The sequence below is a fragment of the Zosterops lateralis genome (assembly GCF_965231275.1).
Source record: "Zosterops lateralis genome assembly, chromosome: 2".
Lineage (NCBI taxonomy): Eukaryota > Metazoa > Chordata > Aves > Passeriformes > Zosteropidae > Zosterops > Zosterops lateralis.
In genome coordinates, this window is record NC_139763.1 from 110,838,871 (window position 1) to 110,861,606 (window position 22,736).

The 22,736-nt window shown below is 37.9% G+C and overlaps 1 protein-coding gene across 3 annotated transcripts in view; it reads left to right on the top strand.

Moving 5' to 3' along the window:
• Nucleotides 1–22,736, top strand: part of ROBO1 (roundabout guidance receptor 1) — a 690,041-nt gene that overhangs the window by 330,810 nt on the left and 336,495 nt on the right. For all 3 annotated transcript variants that reach the window (XM_083855650.1, XM_083855654.1, XM_083855651.1), the window contains exon 3: nt 2,748–2,831. In XM_083855650.1, the coding sequence (XP_083711776.1) occupies nt 2,748–2,831 (84 nt within the window). The remainder of the gene's footprint in view (nt 1–2,747; nt 2,832–22,736) is intronic.

Sequence of the window (22,736 nt, forward strand, 5' to 3'; positions counted from 1 at the left end):
GCCATTCAACAGAGTGCCTTCACAGCAGTCCTACAGTGAAATGTGTTATTTAAGTCAACACTACTTACCTCTGTTAAGTTTTTACTGAGACTCCCAAGCAAAGCTGGAACTTTTGACAGAGCTGAAATTAAATTCAGCCCAGCAGAGAGGGCAACAGCCCAAAATGTAGCACTTATTGTTCAATGAAATGGGTAGAATTCATCATTAGTGAGTAATTTCCAGCCAGAGACCATAATTTAACATGAGTTGAATATAATTTTCAGTATCAGGTGGAAAAGTAGCATTTCTCAAAGAATGAGAGAGTGAACAATGTCTATATAGTTTTAGATGGTAAATAACAAGTGCATTGTCACTAATAGATATCATGTAAATATCAGTAGTGTCAAAAAGAGACTTAACTCCTTCCCTCATTGACTTTTCCTGAGTGATTGGAGCCAAGATTTGCAAGCCTAAATAGCTGCAAGTAGTTGTAGCCTGGTTTTAAAAGCTGCTGCTCTCTGAGCCTGTTGGCCTTACTGAGTTCACAGCATTTCTGAACTGGAGACTGATCCTGTTAAAACTCTAAAGTGAGCTTTGCTAGGGGCGTTAGCATTGGTTGGTTGTGAGGTGCCATGAGGAGGATGGCCCAGTGCTTGGAATACCATATCTGAGGGGCTATCTTGGGTAAAAGAGTCCAATTCCTTGTGCAATTATATTTTGCACAAGACACCAAATATTACAGTGACACACAGAACCCTTTCAGTAGCTTTCAATGCATCTTCTTCCTCCTCAATCATTTTGAGTAGTATGTGGTTAAATCTCCTAGAACACCATCAATCTCTCAGAATGATGATCAGCAGGTTCATTGGTTAAATTTGGTCTGGGCTCCCCGTAGTCGATTATAAACCTTTCCACTAAAAAAGGTGGGCACAGCCTCCACCACTTCAATTAATAAAAAGTCCCATCCTTCTGTCCTTTAATGCAGTAATTTAAAACTTTGACCCAATCAACCCCTGAATGCAAATGAGTGAGCAATCTGGAGAAACAGAGTGTTGATCCAGTCAATCTACAGCCATTTTCAGGGCAGATTTTAAAGATGTACGTGACATTGGCCATTAGTGAGCCAGCAAAGATGAATGGGCCAATAAACGAACATATTTCACTTCTTTCATCTGCCAAGATGAAACATCATCTTGGTGCTTGGCTGCTTTTTGTTGTTTGGCCTTTTATTTTCTTAATTTGCACGACAGTATTTTGAAAGGCATGCTATCAATCCTTTAATTGACGTTTCTAAAGGAATATTTTTTTCCAATAAGTCCCCTTGAGTGGATTGGTCTTGAGGATTTTGGTTTTCTTAATATTTTTCCTTTGTAGCTCATTAAAAAGATTTTGATTTTTAAAGATATTGTCTCTAAGAGTCCTTATTAAAAAAAAAAAAAAGACAAATGAATGTTTGGTATTGCATTTTAAAAATGAGAGTGACTGAGCTAGTAAAATTAAGCATCCAGTAAAAAGAAATCCACATATGGTCGTTTCTCTAGTTTTGCTTCAGATACAGTTGCTTTAGGTGTTTTGTGAAAGTTCAGAGTAATTTTTACCAGTGTGGATTTCATTGAAAATGAATAGTTATTTCCAGTCATTATAGAAGTCCAGAATATGTCTGAGAGAGCAAAACATGTCTTCGCAATAATTAATAAATTATCTGACACCTGTCAACAGTAAAAAAAAGGAAAAATAAAAAAACCCAGCCTATTGTTGTGGCAGTGTTAATTTTGCAAAGACATTTGCTTCTTGAAGTTTTCTTCCAAACAAATACTAATGTTCCTTTTTAGGTATCATCTGTTGGACAGTCCATTATCAAGACAGATGAAATAGGATTTAAGTTTAACAAACAGTTTTACATCGAGAGTAAAAAGGTGCAGGAATATTGTAGACAAATTCCTTTGGGTTGTGCTGTTGTGTTTTCAGAGCAACTGGGATTTTTTTTGTTTGTTTGTTTTGTTTTGAATTATACAGTTCATCGTTATGAGTTATATTCGTGGTGTTTTGTGGTGTTTTGATCAGCAATTTATTTTGGGGTCTTAAAACACGTGTTCATTTATGTGTTTAGCTGACCAGCTGCCTTCCCTTTTTTTTTTTTTCCTTTTTGCAACGTGACGTTTAAATGGAGCAATTTTTTGCAAGGATTTTTAGGGGGAAAAGGCATCTAACTCCGTGTGATGCTAAACTGTTGCCTTTTCCAAGAGGGCTCTACCCCATCTCCCAGCAGAGGTAGAGCAGCCCCCTCTGTGCTCGCCAAGTCATCCCCCTCCTCCTCCCCACAAAGAGGTGAAGTCCCCTGGGTCTGTAATTGCCAGGAGATGAAGCGATGATGGGGAGTGATCACAGTCAATAGCTTTGATTAACAATAAGGTGGAAAATTAGCAATGCTAGCATTCAGCTTCCCTGCCTCCCCATCCCCATATGCTCCCCGCAGCCTGCTCTGGCTGGTTAGCAGGGTGGCCACTGTGCCTGGCTGGCTGCAGAGAGACACTGGGAGTGGACAGAGGGGGACAGAAGGCAGCTTTTTGGGGCAGGTTTTTGGGGACCCTGGGCCATGTTCCCGGCCATGGCTCTGCAGTGGGCGAAGGACAAGATGTGCTGTGCGCTGGCACTGTGGCTCTTGCTGTCATGCGTGGATTTAATTGTGCCTGGACGTGTTGTGATCAAAATGGCAAGTGCTGTTACTCCTGTGACCCCATCAGCAGCTCTGGTGTTGTTTCCGACAGACTCCGAGGACGTGGAGCGGGGCAGCGACAGCGGGACACCTCTCCCCACCTCTGATAACGGCGACAATTCGCTGGGCTACACAGGTAGAGTGCACCTTTCCAAAATATTCCTGACTGCCTCCTCCTGACACTCTCCACCTGCATCTGCCATTGACACCTGTACACCTTCTTTTAATCATCTTGGCTTCTCTTTCACCATCACCTTTGGAAGTTCAGCGTTGTTGGGAAATATTATTATGTCTTTTAACTAACCAAGATGACTGTCCTGGTGTGTGTGTGTTGGTACACGTCAATGATTTAAATGTTTAAATTTGCCTTGTTGAGACAATGCACCCATTATTTTCCTTTGAACTGTATATACTAGTGTGTGAGGCAATATATCATCTCAAAGAAATGTTTCCTAAGACCAAGGGGATTTTTCCATATGTTTATTTAGGGGATTTTTTTGCTTTGTTTCTGTTATAAACAAAAGTAAAATACGTTGCAGCAGGGCAGAAAACCCAAATGAGACTAAACTGTGATTGGAGAAGAGCGTGTTTCATTGACTTCTGCTTTGCATAAACTACAGAAATGTGTCTCTAGGCCAAATAAGAAAAGCCACAGAATAAGCAGCACCATACAGCAGTGATCTGTGAAGAACCCAATCCTGTAACTCCTCTGCAGCCTGAAATGTTACCCAGCTCTAGGAGTCACTGACCACAGCCCAGTCTCAGCTGCAGTCATGGGTTTTCATGAACTGCTGGTGGTCTAGTGTGACTCAGATATTCCTGACCAAGATGGTCTTGCAGGGTACAAGAAGGGTATAGGCAGGTACGGGAGAGAGAGAGAGGGAGCAATTTCTTGTCTATTCATAAAACTTCAGGTCCTGTTACATGCCACTCACAGTGATTGCAGCTTTCACCACCTGCCCCTCACAATCATCTCTGCATGTGGTTTAAAACCTTGACACATAATTTTATTTCAGTTTAAGACACCTTTTTTTTCCCCCTAAAAAGCTAAAAAAAAGTAAAGCAATAAAAATTTCCCTTCATTCGAGATAGATGCCTTTTTAGGAAAACATTGCATGAATTCTGCTGCATGTGGATTATTTAGATTTTTCTACATTCTGAATATTCTTATTAATTTTGCTCTAAATTCTTCCCCTTGCATGCTCCAAGTTTGTCACATGTACATATCTGATGCCTATGGGATCATCATATTGACATAATATAGCTTAAAGAATGTTGGGGCTCTTTTCCCTTCACTATAAGTTGGACTTTTGCTCTCAGAAAACAGGGATGGGAATTACGATCTCTGGTTCTTGTGCTTAAACAGCCACTAATTGACTTGGAACAGCGAGTTAAACTCTTTTAATAATAAATTGCCTTAGTTTTTACCTGGAGATGAACAACCCTCCAGCCTCCTCCTCCCTCCTCCCTGGTCTGGGGCTGGAGCTCTACAGGCAGGTTTCTGTACATGACAGCCTCACACCTGCCCATGAGGTGGGAGAGGGGACCTGTGTGCACCCCAAAAGCCCCTTTAGGCACAGGAGCAGCAGAGGTGAGAATTTAGAGGGAGATCCCATCATTTTTTCCACCGGAGAGGGGCTGGAGGCTTGAGGCCCTCCCATGACAAGTGGGTGATGGCAGGCAGAGGCTGAAAGGGCTGCAGGCAGTCCTGCTCCAGTATTTAAGGCAAATAAGGCAGTCTTTAAGGCAAATAAGGCAGTGTTTAAGGTAATATCTCCACTCTGAACCTGGGGGCCTGGGACAATGTCCCAAACAGAGAACAGACACATCTGCATCTGTCCAGCCCTGAGGATCCTTGTCCTGTTCCAAGGTACACATGAGCAGCTGGGCACTGCAGCCCAGGAAAAGGGCATTGCAGCTGTTTAACCTTTCTCTCCAGGACTAATGGGGGCATTGGAGAGCACTGATAAAGTCAGCCCCTGGTCTAGTAGCTCCCCAGAGGCTCCACTTCTGAACTCTAGGCCATATTTTAATAGGTGGTTTCCAAGGCACAAAAGTCAGGATGGAGTTAGAGGCAAGCACAAGCTGAACAAAAATTAACACCCAGAAAATGACTGGTCTTGTGTAATCAGAGATTTTGTGCCTGTTTGAATGAGCACTAAGTGAAGGAGAGACCAAGCTTTTAATGTTTAAAGATTTAATGATCCAGTATTTTTTCTCCACTATGTAATAGTAATCAGTAGCACTACATGTGTCATGTGTACATTGGTTTTTATGGAAAAGCCCTGAGGTATTTATCAAAATTAGTCCAACAGGTTTCTGTAGTAATCAGTAAGAGGTTTTAAAAACAAATTTCATTGCAATGCAACTTTATAGGTAAAGTTGGGGTTTTTTTCCCCTCCTAGTTGTGGGCTCATTCATATGGACCTAATATAGAATTCATGGATTTTACAGGAGTATTCTTAGATCATTTTTGACCTCTCTTTCATTTAGAATTCTATTCTCCAAAAAGAAAACCATTCCAGAAGCTTGTTTGTACTGAAAATTCTCTGACTCTTTCCTAAAATCACTTAGCTTAAGTCCAAGATGCCTGGACCCAGGGGTGAAATAAAGAGCAGTTTATTTTTCACTTGTGTATCTATCTTCAGGTGGTGCCTGAGTGGACAAACCCCATGCAAGTTGATAACTGCTGTCATAAGATTGTACTTTTTTGGTCATACTGAGAGCACTGACACATCTGTAGGGCACATCTTCCATTTCATATAAATTTAATTGCAAGGTATACAAGCAAAACATTTGCTTGTATGGGAAGTTTCAGGATTAAAGATATTATAAATTTTTCCTACACTGTTTTTCTTTGCCTAGATGTTTTTCATGGTGAATATATGCAGCTGTTTTGTACTGTTTTTAAGTGGATGTACATAATTTGTATGGAGGGTTTCATGTGTTCTCCTAAAGCCCCCTTTATCACTATTATTTCCTCTTCTAAATCTGGAGATTTTTCCTGTCCATTTAGGTATTGTTGTCTCCACTGTGGATATGAGCACTTGAGTTGAGAAGTAAGTGCATGCCAAACAGTAAACACATCAATTTCAGGGGGGCAAGAGGAGACAATAACCCAAAATGCTTCAGATAAATTTCAAGCTGTTAATACATTTCATGATTATTACAACTAGGAAATTATGAACTTCAATTTGATTTCACATGATTCTCAGTATGTTATAGGACTGAACTCTAGATTTTTTAAAAAATCTTTATGGTAAAGTAATATCCAGTAGATATTACATTTTTTATAGATCGTTAGGGTTTTATAATCACCTATTAATAGTTGTTAATTGTAGACACAATTGTAGAAGCTGTTTATGCACCTTTTTAAAGATAATCACTTTCAAAAAGCATTTGTAGTGTGCAGAGATAAGGGCTGAATCAACCACAGAATCAAGAAAAGAAGCTCAGCCACTGAGGGTTATTCCATATGACATGGTATTAGACCAAAGCAATTTATAACAAGGGTTTTTTTCTTCCATATTTAATACCAATAAAGAATAAAAAAACCTCTAAAAGCTGATATGACCCCATAGGCAGCAAAGATTGTTTCAGCAAAGATGGATTGTTTCAGCAAAGAATTTGGGGTTAAAAAAGTTAAGAATTTTAACTATAACTCTGTCAGTTGAAAGAAATGAGGCTGGAAGAGCACTTTGTCTGCATCTGCACAAAAGATCAGTTCTATGATGTCAAGGCTGGATCAGAAATTAATCGCATTGCTAAAATGTGTAACAGCAAAAATCAAAATAGCCATTCAAACCATATTCATAGAGGACAGGCCAAATCACAGTGAGATTCAATAGGATAAAGGAGTATGAGTTAGATCCTTTGTGTTGTATTTAATTGGTCCTAAGGAAGGCACCCAAAGTAACTTTCTGAAATGCTGCGTGAGCATGCTTGTTTCTCTTTCTCCAGATACTAAGGGGTCTTCAGATATAGTGATGTAGATACCTAAAAATTATTGCAAGTAATTTCATATCCCCATCAGCTTGGATCTAAGTTCAGAAAGGAGAACCAGGTGACAGGCATGAGAGTATATAATGAGATTTAATTTGATCACCCAAGGAAGACAGGGGAATGGAAGATGCAAGTAGGAATTCTTTCTTTGTCAGGTTTAGGCTGTGCAGATGTTAGACCAAGCTATTGTTTAGACAGTTATTTTAGAGAGGAGAGAAACCCTAAAGCTAATCATCATTGGGGGTTTGGTTTGGTGTGTGTTTTGTTGTTTTCTTTTGTTTTTGTTTTTGTTTTGTTTTAAAATTTAAATCTTGGAGAAAAGAACAGGGACAAACAAAAGAGGAAGGGAAGCAAGGAGAAAGGTCTAGCAGAGTTCCCACTGTATATCAGAAGAAGAATAGAGAAAATCACCTGAATAAGAAAATGGAGAAACTCAGTGGATGGAAAATTTAGGAAAAAAAAAGGTCATAGAAGGAAATGCCTTTAAAAACATCAGGGTTTCTAAGAGAAGGGCTTGTATTTAGTCACTAAATGGAGCAGATGATGCATTGAGTGATGTCCTGGAGAAGCTTTGAGAACCACAACTCTGCAGAAGGGAGTAGGGGAACCTGAAGAGCATAGGCTAAAACTATCTTGACTAAAGCTACTAAACAGATTTCTCTGTTTAATATCTACTGTTAGAGCAGATTTTCAAGAAAAGACTAAAGTAATTAATATTTCCACATCAAATAACACATGTTGTGCGCCAGCCTGAATAGTCAAGAAAATGTTTCCTCTTGGCTCACAGGCTTCTTTTTTCCTCCCCCAAAATAGTGCAAATGCAGTAGGTGTCAAGTATGAACCTCAGTTATTTTCCACATAATCAGTGGCTGCAGAGGAATCTCTGAGATTGCATTGTGCTGTGCTGTTGAAGTGTGTGCATGCAGGTTATCCCAGGAAGTAGCACATTTCCTGTTAAATCAACTGTGACACAAATATTGGGGATCATTTAACAGATCACAGAGTGTTGCTTGTTACAGAGACCAGAAGGATGGCTTGTTAAATTAACACTGTAGAGTCAAACTTTTTCAGGCAAGGATCACCACTCCTCATTAAGTAACGTCATAACTTTTAAAATGCATATTTCCAATTTTTTTTTTATTCCTAGTTTTCTCAGACAACTCTTCCAGTATGCAAAGAAACCCTGTGATTCCCAACTGAGACCTGAAATCAGTCTTCAATTATTTTCCCCCTGATTTTAATTATGAAAATATTGTGGTGGTATTCTTTTGCATAACAAAAGACTCCTTTTTTTCTCACATTGCCTTTCTTCTTTGCTACTGTGTTATTGTGTCATCAGGAGAATTGTTCTTAGTAGATCACTGCTCATCCCATGTCAAATAGGACAGGGTGGCCCTGGAGAACATTCCAAGAAATTAAGGGGGAAAATTTCTCTTCATTTCATGGCCACGTCTGAGACATTTCTTCCTCTAGTCCAGTAATTTTGTATAGGTTATCCTACATATTAGGGGTGCTTGTTTTGAAAAGTGGTAGTTCAGAAAACATGTTCAAAAACCATCTTTTGACAACAAAGGTGGAAATCTAAACTCATACCCTGTGAGAAATGGGAGTGTTTTCCATTTTTTTAAGATTAGTAGAGGTAGTAAATGTACATACAGATTTTGTGGCTGAGAGGGACAGGGGAGAGGAGAAAAAGCTGTGATATGCAACAGGATGAAAAATAAAACTGTTGGAAAGAAATATTTACTTTTTGATATTCCTTTTAAATCATCTCTTGTGTAAGTTAGAAATAAAGATCAATATTGGGGAAAAAAAAAAGCCACACAGCAAAAGCAGTTTGGTTAATGGATTGCAAAAAGTGACGGATGAAGGTGTAGGTTGCAGAGTGTGGATATTTTTGATTTGGCAGAAGCTTTAATTTCAGATGGGAAGCAGATAGATAGAGATGTCTGAACAAAACAAAAAGCCTATTTCCATGCTATTGGTATATCTCATTTTGCACTGCGTTCATCATGGCAACCACTTGTAGAGAAAAACAAACACTTGTTTGCTCTGCAGAAACAATAGACATCTGCTGAAGGAACCACCAGATCAGACAGCAGAAACATTAGGGTTTTTTGCAGTTACAGAATCCTTATTGCTAGTGGTAATACACAGTAGAATTCAGCTGGACATTTATAACTCAGCGTTTGTACAGAGCTTGCAGTTAAAACCCTTTTCCCTTTCTCTTTTTTAAAACTTGCTAACTGAGCAAGGGTGCTCTTGAGTCGCTGGGAGAACAAACACAGAGTCCCATGATACCAACTTTCCAATTTTACAAATTTACTTCTTAGAGCACATCTGCACTCTAAATCCAGGAACAGATGGGTACTGTTATGCTTATTAAAAAAAAAAAAAAAAAAAAAAAAAAAAAAAAAAAAAAAAACACCAGAAGAAAAAAGGAATAAACCCCCCCTGCCTTGTCTATCAGCAAAGCTGTCTGTCAATCTAAACTGTCAGAAAAGCCTTTTCAGTTTTATCCTTTACTTTGCAGGCAGTCTTCTGCCACAGATACACAGATACACAGGGTTTGTAAAAAGAAATATGTATTAAAATAAAGATGTAAATATAACACAATCAACAGGATTTTCTGTCAATGACAGCAGGTAGCACTGATATGAAAGCAATAATAATTTAATTAAAACTCATATTGGCACTATCGGAGCACAAGTACTCCCACTTACATAAATCTTGCACTGCCAATTTTTCTGAAAAAGTTCATAGAAAATCTCCTCCTCCAAAAATTGTGTTATACTTCTAGGCAGAGTTTTTATTGAAACAGAAAGCAGGGCAATCACCAATGTTTCTCAAACAGTGAGAGCCAAAATATTGCATGAAGTATTAGTTAAATACTGACTTGAGCAGCAGTAAATGTCTCTATATAGTTGAGGTCCTAGGAATTTTTCTAAACAACCATATCTCAAGAGGATGAATTTGAGCTTGAGAAGGTGCAGGAAAGAGTTCTTAAAATAGTTAGGGAATAAAAAGGTTTTTCTGATGGAGACCTTAATAAAAGGAAGATGTGACTGCATTTGTTGTTAGCCTTGTGATTTTAAAGAACAAATAGAAAAAAAAAGCACATTGCTTATTCAAGTTAGAGAAATCCAGTTATTGATAAATAGTCTATCTTCAAACAGTTCTCAAAATCTGGGTTTTTGTAGGGGATTCTAGGCTTTTAGTCATGCTACCCCTTGACAAAAGATGAAGCAGTTAAAAAATGGGCTTTAGTTAATTTGGGATAGAAATTTAGGATATGATGCAGGAGCAGATTCTAGAGCATTTCTCAGCCAGGAGTTTGAAATCTCCTTTCCAAATATTTAAATTTGTGATAAGCTGTGAGAGGCTGTGCATGCTCGGTTTGATTCCCCAGGATGAGCATTTTAATCTTGAGTTCATGTGTTCCTAATTAATTATAAGACAAGTAAAATCAAAATAAAATGCATTCACAGCATATTATAGTTTCTCTTTTCCATTTGGGCTGTCACAGACAGGAACCCCTGGAGCTGATGAGAGGCTTTCTGCTGAGGGCCTCCTAGCAGGAGCAAAGACAGAGCAAATTGCCCTCAGACACTGCTGTCAGTTCAGTGAATTAAGTATGCAAAGCAATTTGTGAAGATGTTCTGAAGTGCAAATTTCTGCCACTAGGTCAAAAGAGTATGAATTATCACAGGATGAGCAAGGTAAGAGGACATCATTCCCCATCTTCATCAGGGTGTTAGACAAGTTAGTCTTTGATTTTAGCCAGGCAAATTGTTTTATTTAAAGAAGCAGGAAGTTAGTTATGCAGATGATTACATTAAATGCATAGCAGTGGAATGCCCTGCATAGGTGAGAACATTTATTTATTGTGTCTACAATAATGCATTTTCATAAAAAGTACAGGAAAAGAAAAACAGTTGAAATGTATTTTCTATAATTTAGATATTGGCATTTTTGATTATTTATTTATAATAATTACTGTATGGATGTACAGGCTAATTCAGGTTGGAAGCAGTGATTGGAGGTCTTGAGTCCAACTTGCTAAACAAGCAGGGTCAGGTATTAAGGACAGACCAGCCTGGTCAGGGTTCATCCAGCTGGGTCTCAAAAACTCCAACCAGTTTCAAGCCAACTTCAATTAACTTTTGATGGGCTGTATCATCAAGTTTTTGCACACCTGGTGGTTCACCCATCCAGACCATAAGTCATCCTTGCTTGGATACAGGAATTTTGTGGGACATGGTGTTGAACCCAACACATAGGAGTGTAAAAACACAAATAGTCTATTGATTTAGAATTTTCCATCAAAACAGTTCTCCCTGTTTGCACAGTTTTTAACTGCAGGTCTTGTTCCAGAGTTCGTACATTAACATCTTTCAGAAAATCTACAGTAGTTTTTATCAGATCCCTCTGGAAGTGCTGCCAGCCAGATATTTTCAGTGTTTTGTATGTGATTCTCATACTTTGCTTATCCTTAAACCCTAACAAGTTGAACCATCACCTGCTGGTGTTAAAACATTGTAGAGAGCTTTTTAGAAGGAGCTGTATTGATTTTCAGTGACCCTTGTATAAGGAGGGAGATGTTTTCCTGTGCTACAATTTACTGGAGAACATATTATTTATAAGGCTTTTGTCTAATACTTCCTAAAAGGCAGTGAAAAAACTACTACTAAAACTCTACTGCTGCTTTCTTTATTGTAGAAAATACCAAATTATGTTTCACTCCTAAATATAAGCAGAACCCTGGGTTTATTAACTGTGAGTACTTTGAAATAATCTCTTCAAAACCACTAGCTTTTTATTAGATTCTCTGCCTCTGCTTTGACTCTTCCTTTTCTTCTCATCAGATGATCCTTGTGAGAAAATAAGATTCAGTTGCTTTCATCCTCCTTCCTTTTTGTTTAATTTTATTTCCCTAATTTCATGGTTTGTTTCTGAATAACCATCAGGAAAAGAAGGGATGCATTTCAGCTTAACTTGGAGTAGAATAACCAGCCCTCTCAAACATTTATAACTTAACCACTCAAAAAAACACCAAAAAGCCTTTTTTCTGTATTTATTTCTGTCTAATCCTTAGCAGAACAAATTTCTCTGTCTTGTTTCTGGAGTAGTGCGAAACCAAACATAAAATTCTGATTTTTCTGTTAGGACTAAGTACTGCCCAAGGGAGACCAAACCACTTTTCAGTAGATTTAAACTTTTGATAGCAAAGTATAATTTCTTCCATTTCAGCAAGGTAGTTTACTTGTGTTCTGGTGTGTAATGAGGCCTTTCATCATTTCATATATAGATTAGTTTATTTGTTGATTAAAAACAAGTGGATATTATTGCAGTCTTTCCATCAATGGAAATTATAAGCTTTGACAGGAAGCTCAAGATAAAGGAAAAAAGAAGGTAAAAGGAACTTATTGATCAAGTGATTACAAAGTTACTGTTCTGGATTTCTTCCAAAACCTCAAAAGGCAAGTTATTATAAAATTCTGGTGGGAAGGAGGATGCCTGTTTCACTTAGGAAAATTACTGTGCACTGTTCAAGTATTGCAGAGAGTTTATAGACCATTTTTAATGGACAAGTACATCACAGGAGGCTGAAAATGGCTTTAGGATTCTTTTTCCTTCAGAATTCCAGCTGTTTAATTACAACATCCAGAGCATTATCAGATGGATCAAGTAGGAAACTTATCTGTGAAATATACTGCAGAAATCTGTGGGAATACTGTGAACACTGTTGTGTAATATGTACTCAAATGATTTTCAGTTCCTGAGCACACAGCATCACCCATTCCAGCTGACTGGAATGTTATGCAAAATTTAGATGCATACAAATAAGTACTTCTATTTCTGTCTTTATTAAGAACTAATAAAATTTTACCCAGAACATAAACAAACAGATCAATAAACAGATATTATGCAACAAGTAATTAAGTAAAACCTCTGTAAAAAAAAAAATGAAATTTTTAAAGAGAGCAGATATAGACATCACACTCAGCATTTGATACACACACATGTATTTGGAGGGCTTTGCAAGACCTGAAGATGTGGGGAAAAAATAAAATTCTCAGTAATCACATTGTGTTGATTTTTTACATTTTCATGTGGGCATGGCTGAGTCCTGGCAGAAGCTTCCCAGACAGGCTGTGGAATCTCCATCCTTGGAGATAATCAACTGAGCCACCTGGGCATGGTCCTGGGCACACAGCTATAGGTGGCCCTGCTTGAGAAGAGGGACTGGACAAGATCAAATCTGCAAGTCCTTACCAAGCTCAAGCTTGGTCTGTGTCCTTACCAAGCTCAAGTCTGTGATCCTATAATATAAAAACTTTCACAAAAAAGCAGCTTTGTAGATCTTACCCTACCTGGAGATTACTGTTTTATTGGCCAAAAACGTTCCTTGAAAAACTAAAACTTATAAGATGTGAGGAACAGCAAGATTGTTTGTCTGTCCGTAAAGACCAGAATGCAGAGGCATTTCCTTTCTGGGAAAAGATGGAAAACATCACCAAGATTAGGAGCTGTTTGCTCCTTCTTCCAGGAGCACAGGCTAGAGTTACAGAGCCCTATTATTGAGAGGGAAGTGATTTTGCCATGCTGGTGTGCTGGAATATGCCTCTATATTTCATGTGCGTTATAAACTAATTAATTTATCTATCAGCTCAACATGCCAGTTATAGGCTTATGCACCTGTATACACACAAGTGTTGACTCTATTTCTACATGCTGAACATCAATCCAAACCAAGGCAGCTACAAATGTCAAGAGAGCAGGGTCTCAGAGGAGAACAGAATAGAGAGAATAAATGATTTATTTCTATTTTAAACCCACCTGACTGTAAATACAATACCTAGAAAGAATATACCTGTTGAGATCTCCTTCTTATCTGGACCTACAAAAGTTCTCTGACGAGTGAATGGATCCGGCTTCCAAATCTGAATAATTAATTCTTTTGTAATACCCATATGGCATCTTTATAAATTTTCTACTTACTTTGTTGAGAAATGCCCTTGTATTAAGGTTAAGGTCTTTTTGTAGCTGCAGATGCTCTTGAAATCTGCTGTCCAGAAGCCGAACTGAGATAAAGAAAGAGCGTCACGACACAGTTATTTTGGCAGCCTGATCAAAGCAAGGATGGCTGTATTTAGGCAGACAAGTGTATCAAAGGGATGCAGTTTGAAAAGGCTGAGTTAGCATTCCCAAAACTGTGTCCCTGTGATGTGCTCTGCAGTGCTGCTGGCACAGCACACAGCGCTAGGAAGTGTTGTACATCCGTCAGGACTCAGCTTGAGCCGAGTATAGTGAGAAATTATGATTCACTACAATCTCTTGCTGCTTATATTAATTTCCCTCTAGCCATAACACATCTGTTCATGGTAAGACTGATCCAATGCCCATCCAACTACAGTTGAATTATTTCTACAAGCAGTGGATTCAGTAAATATTATCCATGGGAAGATTAAAAAAAAGAATTACTTAAAGCTGAGTTAAGAGAATGGGTCCAACTAGAAGAACACAGGGCCCTAAGTTCTCTAGCAGCTTCCCAAACGCACTTCCCTTCTTTTTTTACCATGATAGTGGAAAGTCCTGTCCTGTGAGGTATGGAGCATTTCTTAATCAGAGTTCTTGTTTTGCTTATTTATTTGTCTTTTCCAGTAGGGATAAAGAACATTCAGGGCTGTATACTATTAGAGCACTCAGTCAGGACAAGAACTTGGATTATACCCAGCCTCTTGCAAAATAACCTGCAGCTTAGAATGAAGTGTAATATTCCATATAAGTGGAATCTTATATTTTCGTCTTACGGAGAAATCAGTGAGTGAAGCCCTGCAAATACCCACTGGCCACTTGCCTCTTCTACTGTGATGGAGCAGCAGTGGAGAAGAGCTTGAGTGATCAGCTGGTGTTTTCCTTGCAGATGGGCTCCTTACAAATTATTTAGTCATCATTTCCTTTTGAGTCAGTGAGTTTGGCTTCTGAGTGCCACCACAAGGATAGAAAGAAAATGAGAGTCTAGGGGTGAAACTGTAGAGGACTGGAACACTTTGGATGTTTTCCTTTTTTTTTTTTTTTTGTATTCCATAGAAGTGCAATTAGAGAAGCTGTTAAGACTCATGGCATGACAAATATTGTATGCAGTCATCTGACTCCCAGGTTTCTTTATCTATGTTTTCAGAACACACTGGTCTATAAAAAACAGAAGTTGTAGATGCCCCATCCCTGGAAGTGTTCAAGGCAAGGCTGGAAGGGGTTTTTGAGCATCCTGGTCTAGTGGAAGGTGTCCCTGCCCATGGCAGGGGATTGGAATTTTATGATGATGATCTTTAAGGTTCCTTCAAACCTAAACCCTTCTATGACTGTTTGTTTATATAAATCAAGTTGATACACAAGCCGTAACTTGACTTGACTTTTCTGTAACATTCAGTGACATTGCTCAAAACAAAGCCCAGAGGGACTTCTTTTTTATTTAGCTAGTTATCACTACTTCTTTCCAACATACATAAAACCTACCAAAATTCAAATACCTTCATAGCATTTGAATATCTTTTGCTCCCAATAGAGTTAAATAACAATTGCATTTGTAAAAATGCTCTCAATTACTATTCTCATGTCCTTTCTTTGCACCATTATTAGGAATGTCTAACTCTGCTTTGTCTACATAATATTTTGTATTATTTAAACATTTTTTTTTTTAAAGTAAGAGAGTTGAATAGGAAATTAATCTTCTAAAGTATGTTAAAAGCTCCCAGGGTTGCACCCGATGATTGTTGATTCCATTTGGAGAGACACCACCAAGGGTGTGAGTTAGCATATGAATGGTTTCTTGTATTTTCAAGCCCTAAATAGCTTAAGGCTCACTAATTATACTAGTGCTGGGACTACCTGAACAACAGCAAGCATCAGAACATATTTTAGATGGTCAGCACAGAAGAACTAGGTCAGGGACCTCCAGGGATTTCATCAAAAGGTTAGCAAACCTAGCAGCACACCTTGAGCTCCAATCACTGAGGCTAATGAGACCTCATTTAAATAGTTTTTCAGGATATTAGAAAAGATCATCTTCTTTTGGGAAATGAAATCTGACTCTGATTCATCTAGAAGTAGATCTTCTCTATTTCTCTCTCTCTTTTTTTTTTTTTTTTTTTTTTTACAAATATACTTCTTTTTTCATGCACGGTTATTAGATTAATAGACATACATAAAATATGCTGCCATTAGCACAATAAACTCTCCTTCCCTGAGACAGAAATGGAAAAGCAATTCTCCACAGCAGATGCATTTTCTTTAAAATGGAAGCTATTAGTCTATCATATTAGATACTTAATGAAAACAATAACACACCTTATTTTCCTTTCCAAATCAATGAATTCCTTGATTAAGAGCATTTAGAAAATAATCTGAGTGAAGAATAAGCATGTTATCTATGATGGATTATAACAATTTATACATTTCAATATCAAGGTTTTTAAGTGAAAGTGTAAAATACTATTTATGAACATATATATATATACACATATATATATATAAGAAAAACATAAACTATTAATTAAATATAATTTATTAAATAAAATTTGAAGATTTTGTCTTAATTTTAAATGCAATGAACAGAACTACCACACAAATATTCTTTAAAATAGTTCCACTGAAGCTCATCCTTCAGTGTTTCAGCAAAACCTAAGGATGCAAGAAATTAGGCCAGCATGCCTTCAATGCTTACATAATCTGAGAATTATTTCCTATGTGTGTTATTTGTAATTTAAATTACCTATGTGCAACACAAGTACCTCCTCTGGCAGAGAAACTAAACAGTTAAATACATAATATTCAAATAAGATGCCAAGAATAGTGCCACAGAATAAAAGCAGTAGCTTTGTGTCATTCTGAAATTGTTTTTTGTTTTCAATGTGCCCTTTCACGTGCAGGCAAGAATCATAAGGGACTTGAAACAATTAAATTTCCTTTAAAGAATGGTTGTCTAAAGACAGCCTGGGAATATAATACTAAAATAGTAGGAATTAACTGTACTGCTGCACTCTAACTACATTTCACAGCTTTATGTTCCCCAAAGGTGCCTGGTGTGTGTGTTGTATTCAGCCCATCTGTGATTGATAGATGCAAGTTCCTCGTGGCCACCAAATCAAGCATAATACCTTTTTGTTACACATTGCATGGCTCTCAGTGTGCTAGGATGGAAAATTCTAATTCACTAAAGAAATTTTACTGTAATGCCTGATATATATCAAAAATCTCATTCAAAAAGCCCGTTCAGGATATTCAGAATTTTATGTGGACGCTCCATATCATTAATTTTCTTAAATGATCTCCCCAGAGGTTTCCATTGTGTTCAAGTGAGTGGAGTATTGAAGGGTTGGTATTATTAGCTGCCACTTATAAAGTAAGAACACAAGGATTTTTTCAATAAAATCCTGGGGGTTTCTTTTTCTATCAAGCAGTTGAAAAAAATAGAATGCAGAACACAAGGATATAATTATTTTATATTTTTTTACATCTTTTGGAAATCGTTATGATTTCTATGAAATGCCAGTGGATGAAGCATTATTTTGGCAAAAGTGGCATCCAAATCTCATTAAAGAGCCCCTTTGGCATGGGTAAATTTAGTTAGATTGGGCCTGTTGATCTTTGCCAAGTGCTGTCTTGAATTATTCCATACTAAAACACTGCATGTGTGTTACTAAATGCCGTGGTCCCATTTATATTGATTATTCTAACCTATAGAGTTACAAATGAATTCACAATTGTTTATGGAGATGTGGTTCAGTTCCAAGTGGCCAGAAATTCAGGAGGTGCTGCTTGTGATTACCAGTCCTTTACTGAGTACTGCTCAAAGGAAGGGTTAAGCTTCACAAAGATTTATATGGATCCATGCCTAAAATTCCATCTAACCATGGGGCTGACCTCTGCAAACTCCACACCTCTTCCTCAAATATGTTGAATAGCAAAACTAGCAGAAATAGATCTAGTTGGATTTAAATCAATAGGAATTTTACCAAAGTAGGTGTGCAAATATAAGAGTAATTAGTTGTCTGGCTGAAGTGGTGAACATCTTATTCACTCTGCAACTATCAGTTCTCTACTCCTTTAGCAACCTGTACTGGGGAGGAATGAATGCCCAGAAGTCTGTTCAGCTGGTAAACTGTAACATTTTTGTCTTGGAATAAATAAGGTTTCTCTTCTTAAAATACGAGTGTTGGTTAAGAAAAAGAATAAAAATAAGAAAGGCAAATTAGAAAGACCTAAATAAATAGCCTCAGTGCAAGGTGAATAAGGTTTTAGAGTAGTTAATTTTCACATATCCACTTTATTACAAGATGTGTACATTATTGGTCCAGAACACCAAACAAATGAAGCTGTGGAGTAAACCATGTAGAATTTCACAGATGACTGCATTACAGAAATACATTTCCATTGATGAACAGTAAACATAAACAGAAATCAATGATGAGATAGATATTGTTCCTTTGCATGTCAGAATGAATGAATGTGTATTTGGTTTGAGCACTGGAAGTGTTACAGTGGATGGAGAAATGCCTGGCTCTTTATATGAAAAATATTGAACATTATTTTCATAGATAATCACATAAAATTGTAAGACAAATGCATGACAAAGGTTTCCCAAGTAACCTTTGTTTAGAACTCAGAGAATAGAACATTTCCTGATGTACCTGCCCTACATCAGGCAGAATGAACAAAAACCAAGAATAAGCTTCTCAAGTGAAAAACAAGCATCAGAAAACATCTTCTTTCCCTTCAGACTTCAACAAGCTATTGGCAATCTAATGATAATTTTTATAGAGTATCATGTACAGCAAGTGTACAGAAAAGAGCTTTACATTCTGTCTCTGGAGAGCTCTCTCTTGGGTCCTGGTTAAATAAGAATGATCTCCACAAGCAATGAATTACAAGGGTTCACAAGGAGGTTGTGCTTCACAATTTAATTCGATTTCTATTTTTTCTTGACTTTATGATCTGTATAATTCCATCTGAATAGGAAAGAGACTCTTATATTCCTTCTGGAGGAAAACCTCATTTTAAATGATGGTTGCAATTGTTGCAAATAGAATCTAAATGAAAGAAAAATATTTATTAAAGGTACATTACATTTTGTTATATGACAGAGAGTTTGTTTGGAAAGCAGAGTTAAGTAATGAAAATGGAATAAGTGCTCAGAATCATGATATTCTGTGTATCCCAAGGCCTCCCTAACACTGCTCTTCAGCCTTTTCTAGTAAATCTCTCTTGAAAAGCAAAGGAAGAGAGTCAGGGACTGCTTCTGTACAGAACATAAACCATAATAATCAGACATTTTTGAGTCAATGAAATGTTTATGATGGCATGTTAAGTAGCAAAGAGAAAAGGGAATGTTGAGTTGCTTCAAAGGCAGAACAATACATAAAAAATAATACAAATATTTTAGATTTAAGGCCAAAAGCAGTCTTTGTTTGTCTGTATTTTTACATGAACAAGATTGCAGTTCTGCTTTTCACATTTGAATGTCAACTAAATTTGACAGAGGAAGAAGATCCTGGTTTTTTCTCCAGAAGGCAGGTCCCATTCTGTTTGGACTGGTTGACAAAAGAGCAGATCTGTACGTGCAGCCTGCCTTCAAGCACAGACTGACCTGGCCAGCCAGCACCTCCAAAATGCTGAAAGGGAGGCACAAGAGAGAGCTGAGTGTTTTGATGTGCAAGGAACACTGGGGGGGAACTGGTGATTGTGGATTACACCATGCACAAGACCCAGCCCCAAACTGTGGTAATGTGAATGCTGTGAGAAGAAAACAAGAGGCAAATTCTTAGGAAACCAGACCTTGTTGATCTGGTGGTTCAGGAAGCCATTTGTTCTTATGCCATGAGCTGTCATGTATTATTCATGGTCAGTAGCACTGGGCAATTACTGTATAATTGGAAAGAAAGCTGAAGTTATCATCGTATTAAGGAAAATAATTTATCTGTTCTCAGTTTTAGGGACTTTTTTTTTTTCTCCCAAGGATTATTATATTACTCTCTTCTATGAAGCAGGTAAATAGACAAAACACCAGGAATAATGCTTTCAGTACAGAATTTTTTCTTACTGGACAGTAAGCACATCTACCTAAAATACTTCCAGTGTCTAGAATTGCTTTGCCACAATACAGCCTCAGCTACTCAGAAAGCTCTCTCACTTTAAAACACCAGAGAACCAGTTGTCCACATGTGATTTTCGTTCAAGCACAGGATCTGTCACACAGTTTCCTTCCCTCCTTGACATATTTACAAACCTTGGCAGGCCTACCAAAATTTTTTTGGCTTGTATCACCGGATTCTTCTAGCTGGAGGCTGAAAGGTGCTGATGGGATTGTCATTGTTACCCTTCTTCCCTCCCCAGCTCTCTGCCGAGTCCAAGAATACAACAAATCTCTCTGTGAAGAGGTTTTCAAAATGGATTGACTTGAGAACCGAGTCAATGGCAGTGTGGAAAATCAAGGTGAAGCAGAGACTTCACTTGTCATAAGTGGGCATCACTGCCCTGACACACTGCACACAACACACAGGCTGTACCCACAACAGAAGCCATCTGTTGGGATGGCTTCATGCCTGCACTCAGCCCATGAGATAGATCTTTGTCCCTCCAGCAGGGGTGCCAACAACAATAGACCTGTTCAGGAAACCAGTGCAACCCTGGGTGTAACCTTGCACCACCTAGGAAGCCCTTCCCTCTGTTGGCATTGAAGCACTGGTACCACATGCTTCTCTTCAGTTGTTAACAGCCTCTAATTAGCAGTAGTCATATTCTGAACCTAATTTGTCAGGCTGTGTCTTGGCCGAGCATTCAGCACGCTCAGAAATAAAACTATTGGAAATATTGTAAAATTGTCTTTTTAAGAGCATCATATTGCACTTGGCTGCAAGTAAGCTTTTGGGTCTTACTGTGATATAAATTGAACATGATATTCTTTTCCTGTGAGAACAAATCTTTGAATATAAAGTTAAAAAACTGCGAAAAATACATTAGTAATAAAAAATAAAATGGTCCGTTTCAATTTTTTGTGTTTCTTTAGTCTGAAAGGGAGCAAGAACCAATAAAAGAAATAAGCCTGACAGCAGGACCCTAGACTTCAAAGCTTTAGTCCCAGATAAAAGTCCAATGAAAAAAAAATAAAAATCTGTTGCACAATGACGAAGCTTCATCCCTTCCACGAAGACAGAAAATCCTATTATTGAGTGCCCTTCCTCAAGTGGATGTGGAGAAGTGCCAATTAATTCCCTGTACTAAGTGACAGAAAACCTCCCTGATTGCCTTGAGAGCATGCCAGTCCTGATGAGCAGCAGTGATGCTGGATTTCTGTGGTGGATTTGCTCTCAGAGCCCCTTTGAAGGTCCCATCCCATGCGCAGACGTGACTCTCGTTTGGAGCCCCATTTGCATTTCAGCACCTCGCCTGGCACTTCATACATCAGGGATGGGGACTGGATGAGCAAGGTCAAAAAAGAGGCAGACAGTCTGCAACTCTACTTAAGCAACAGGGCTTGTTTTACACAAAGTACATGAAGGAAATATTCTGTCTTCTTTCTGTGTAAGTGCAGAGCTCAGTCATGTTTCCTGCTCTGCAGTGTTTGTTTGTGCAGTGTTTTCCCATTTCTTTTGTTAATGGTCATTCTTGGATCCTACTCTCTTCTCTACTGTGGCAAAGCTTATATTCTGAGGGGCTAAAATACTTAAAATTCTTCCCAAACTCTCATTTCTAGTTATATGTTTCTGGGTTTGATTTTTTTGTCAGTATAGTAATGGCAGCTTCAAAACTGTACTTTATAGGATTTTTTAAAAGAATAATTTTAATCACTAAAATGTTAGAGAGAAGCAAATTTTACTCGTCATTATGTATTGTAACTCATTTAGATTAAAAAATTAAAACTGCCCAATTTATCAAAATCATATAAAAGACCTAATTTGAAGAATGCATTTGAACAATTTAAGAGGTTCTAGGCCATTTCTATAGCTTTTCCTTGCTTGTATAAGTTAGAGGCAGGAATGAAATGAGATTTTAGTTGGTTAATCAACCTTGTTCCCAAATGCAGCTGCAGGAAGAAATTAGGTATCATTTCCTCAAAAGTTCTATATGTTCTTCACAGAAGGTGGTATTTAGTGTCTGTCTATCCGATTTTCCTACTTTGCACAAGAGAACAAAGGAAATAGAGCAAAAGGTAACAGATGCCATAGAGACTGTGAGGAAGACTGGGCTAGGATGAAGATCTTGAACCTGTTCCTCTCCTGTGCTGACATCTGGCATCTCTGCTCCAAGCTGGGATAACCAGCATGCTTTGGGGACAAAAGATTTTACAATTTATCATGAAACAGACAACCAGGAGGAGAAGAATATTGCGCCAAAATCCCTTCATAGCAGTGTGGAGTTCCATTATGTGATGAAGTAGCTGTGCAGGCTTGAGTCCGGTAGGGTAAAGGAATGGAAATTCTGGCTTTAACACAAAATACATTAAATAATGTTATCCCTAATGAGTGGGGGAAATTGAGCTTATATAGATGTTTAGTAAACACAGGAGTGTATATATCAAAACCTCTTTTTCCACACACATAAATCAATTCTGGCAAAGGGGATAATCATTCCTTGCTGATTTAATTTCCCTTCTGTTCAATATTGTAGATAATACGAATCAAATAGAAACTTCCTAGTTCATGTCTGGCACAGGGAGGCACTTTCATTCATACATTTAAATCAGCTGTATATTCATCACACCCTTTTACAGGGAAATAGATATGGACTTGCAAAGTGGAAATATAGAATCCTAGAATATTTGAGAAGCTTTTGGATGTGCAACGTAGGGATTAGAGCTCAAGTGAAACACTCCAGCCACTTACAAAAAAGGTAAGAGCTGCATAATAAATATATCTAGGGCCATTTGAAAAGAAGGAATGAAATTGGATTCCTATTTAACAGTAGACTCTCCCAAGAGCTCTGAACAGTACTCCATTACTCATTTGCAAAAGCAATGAAAACATTAATTGACCTCTTG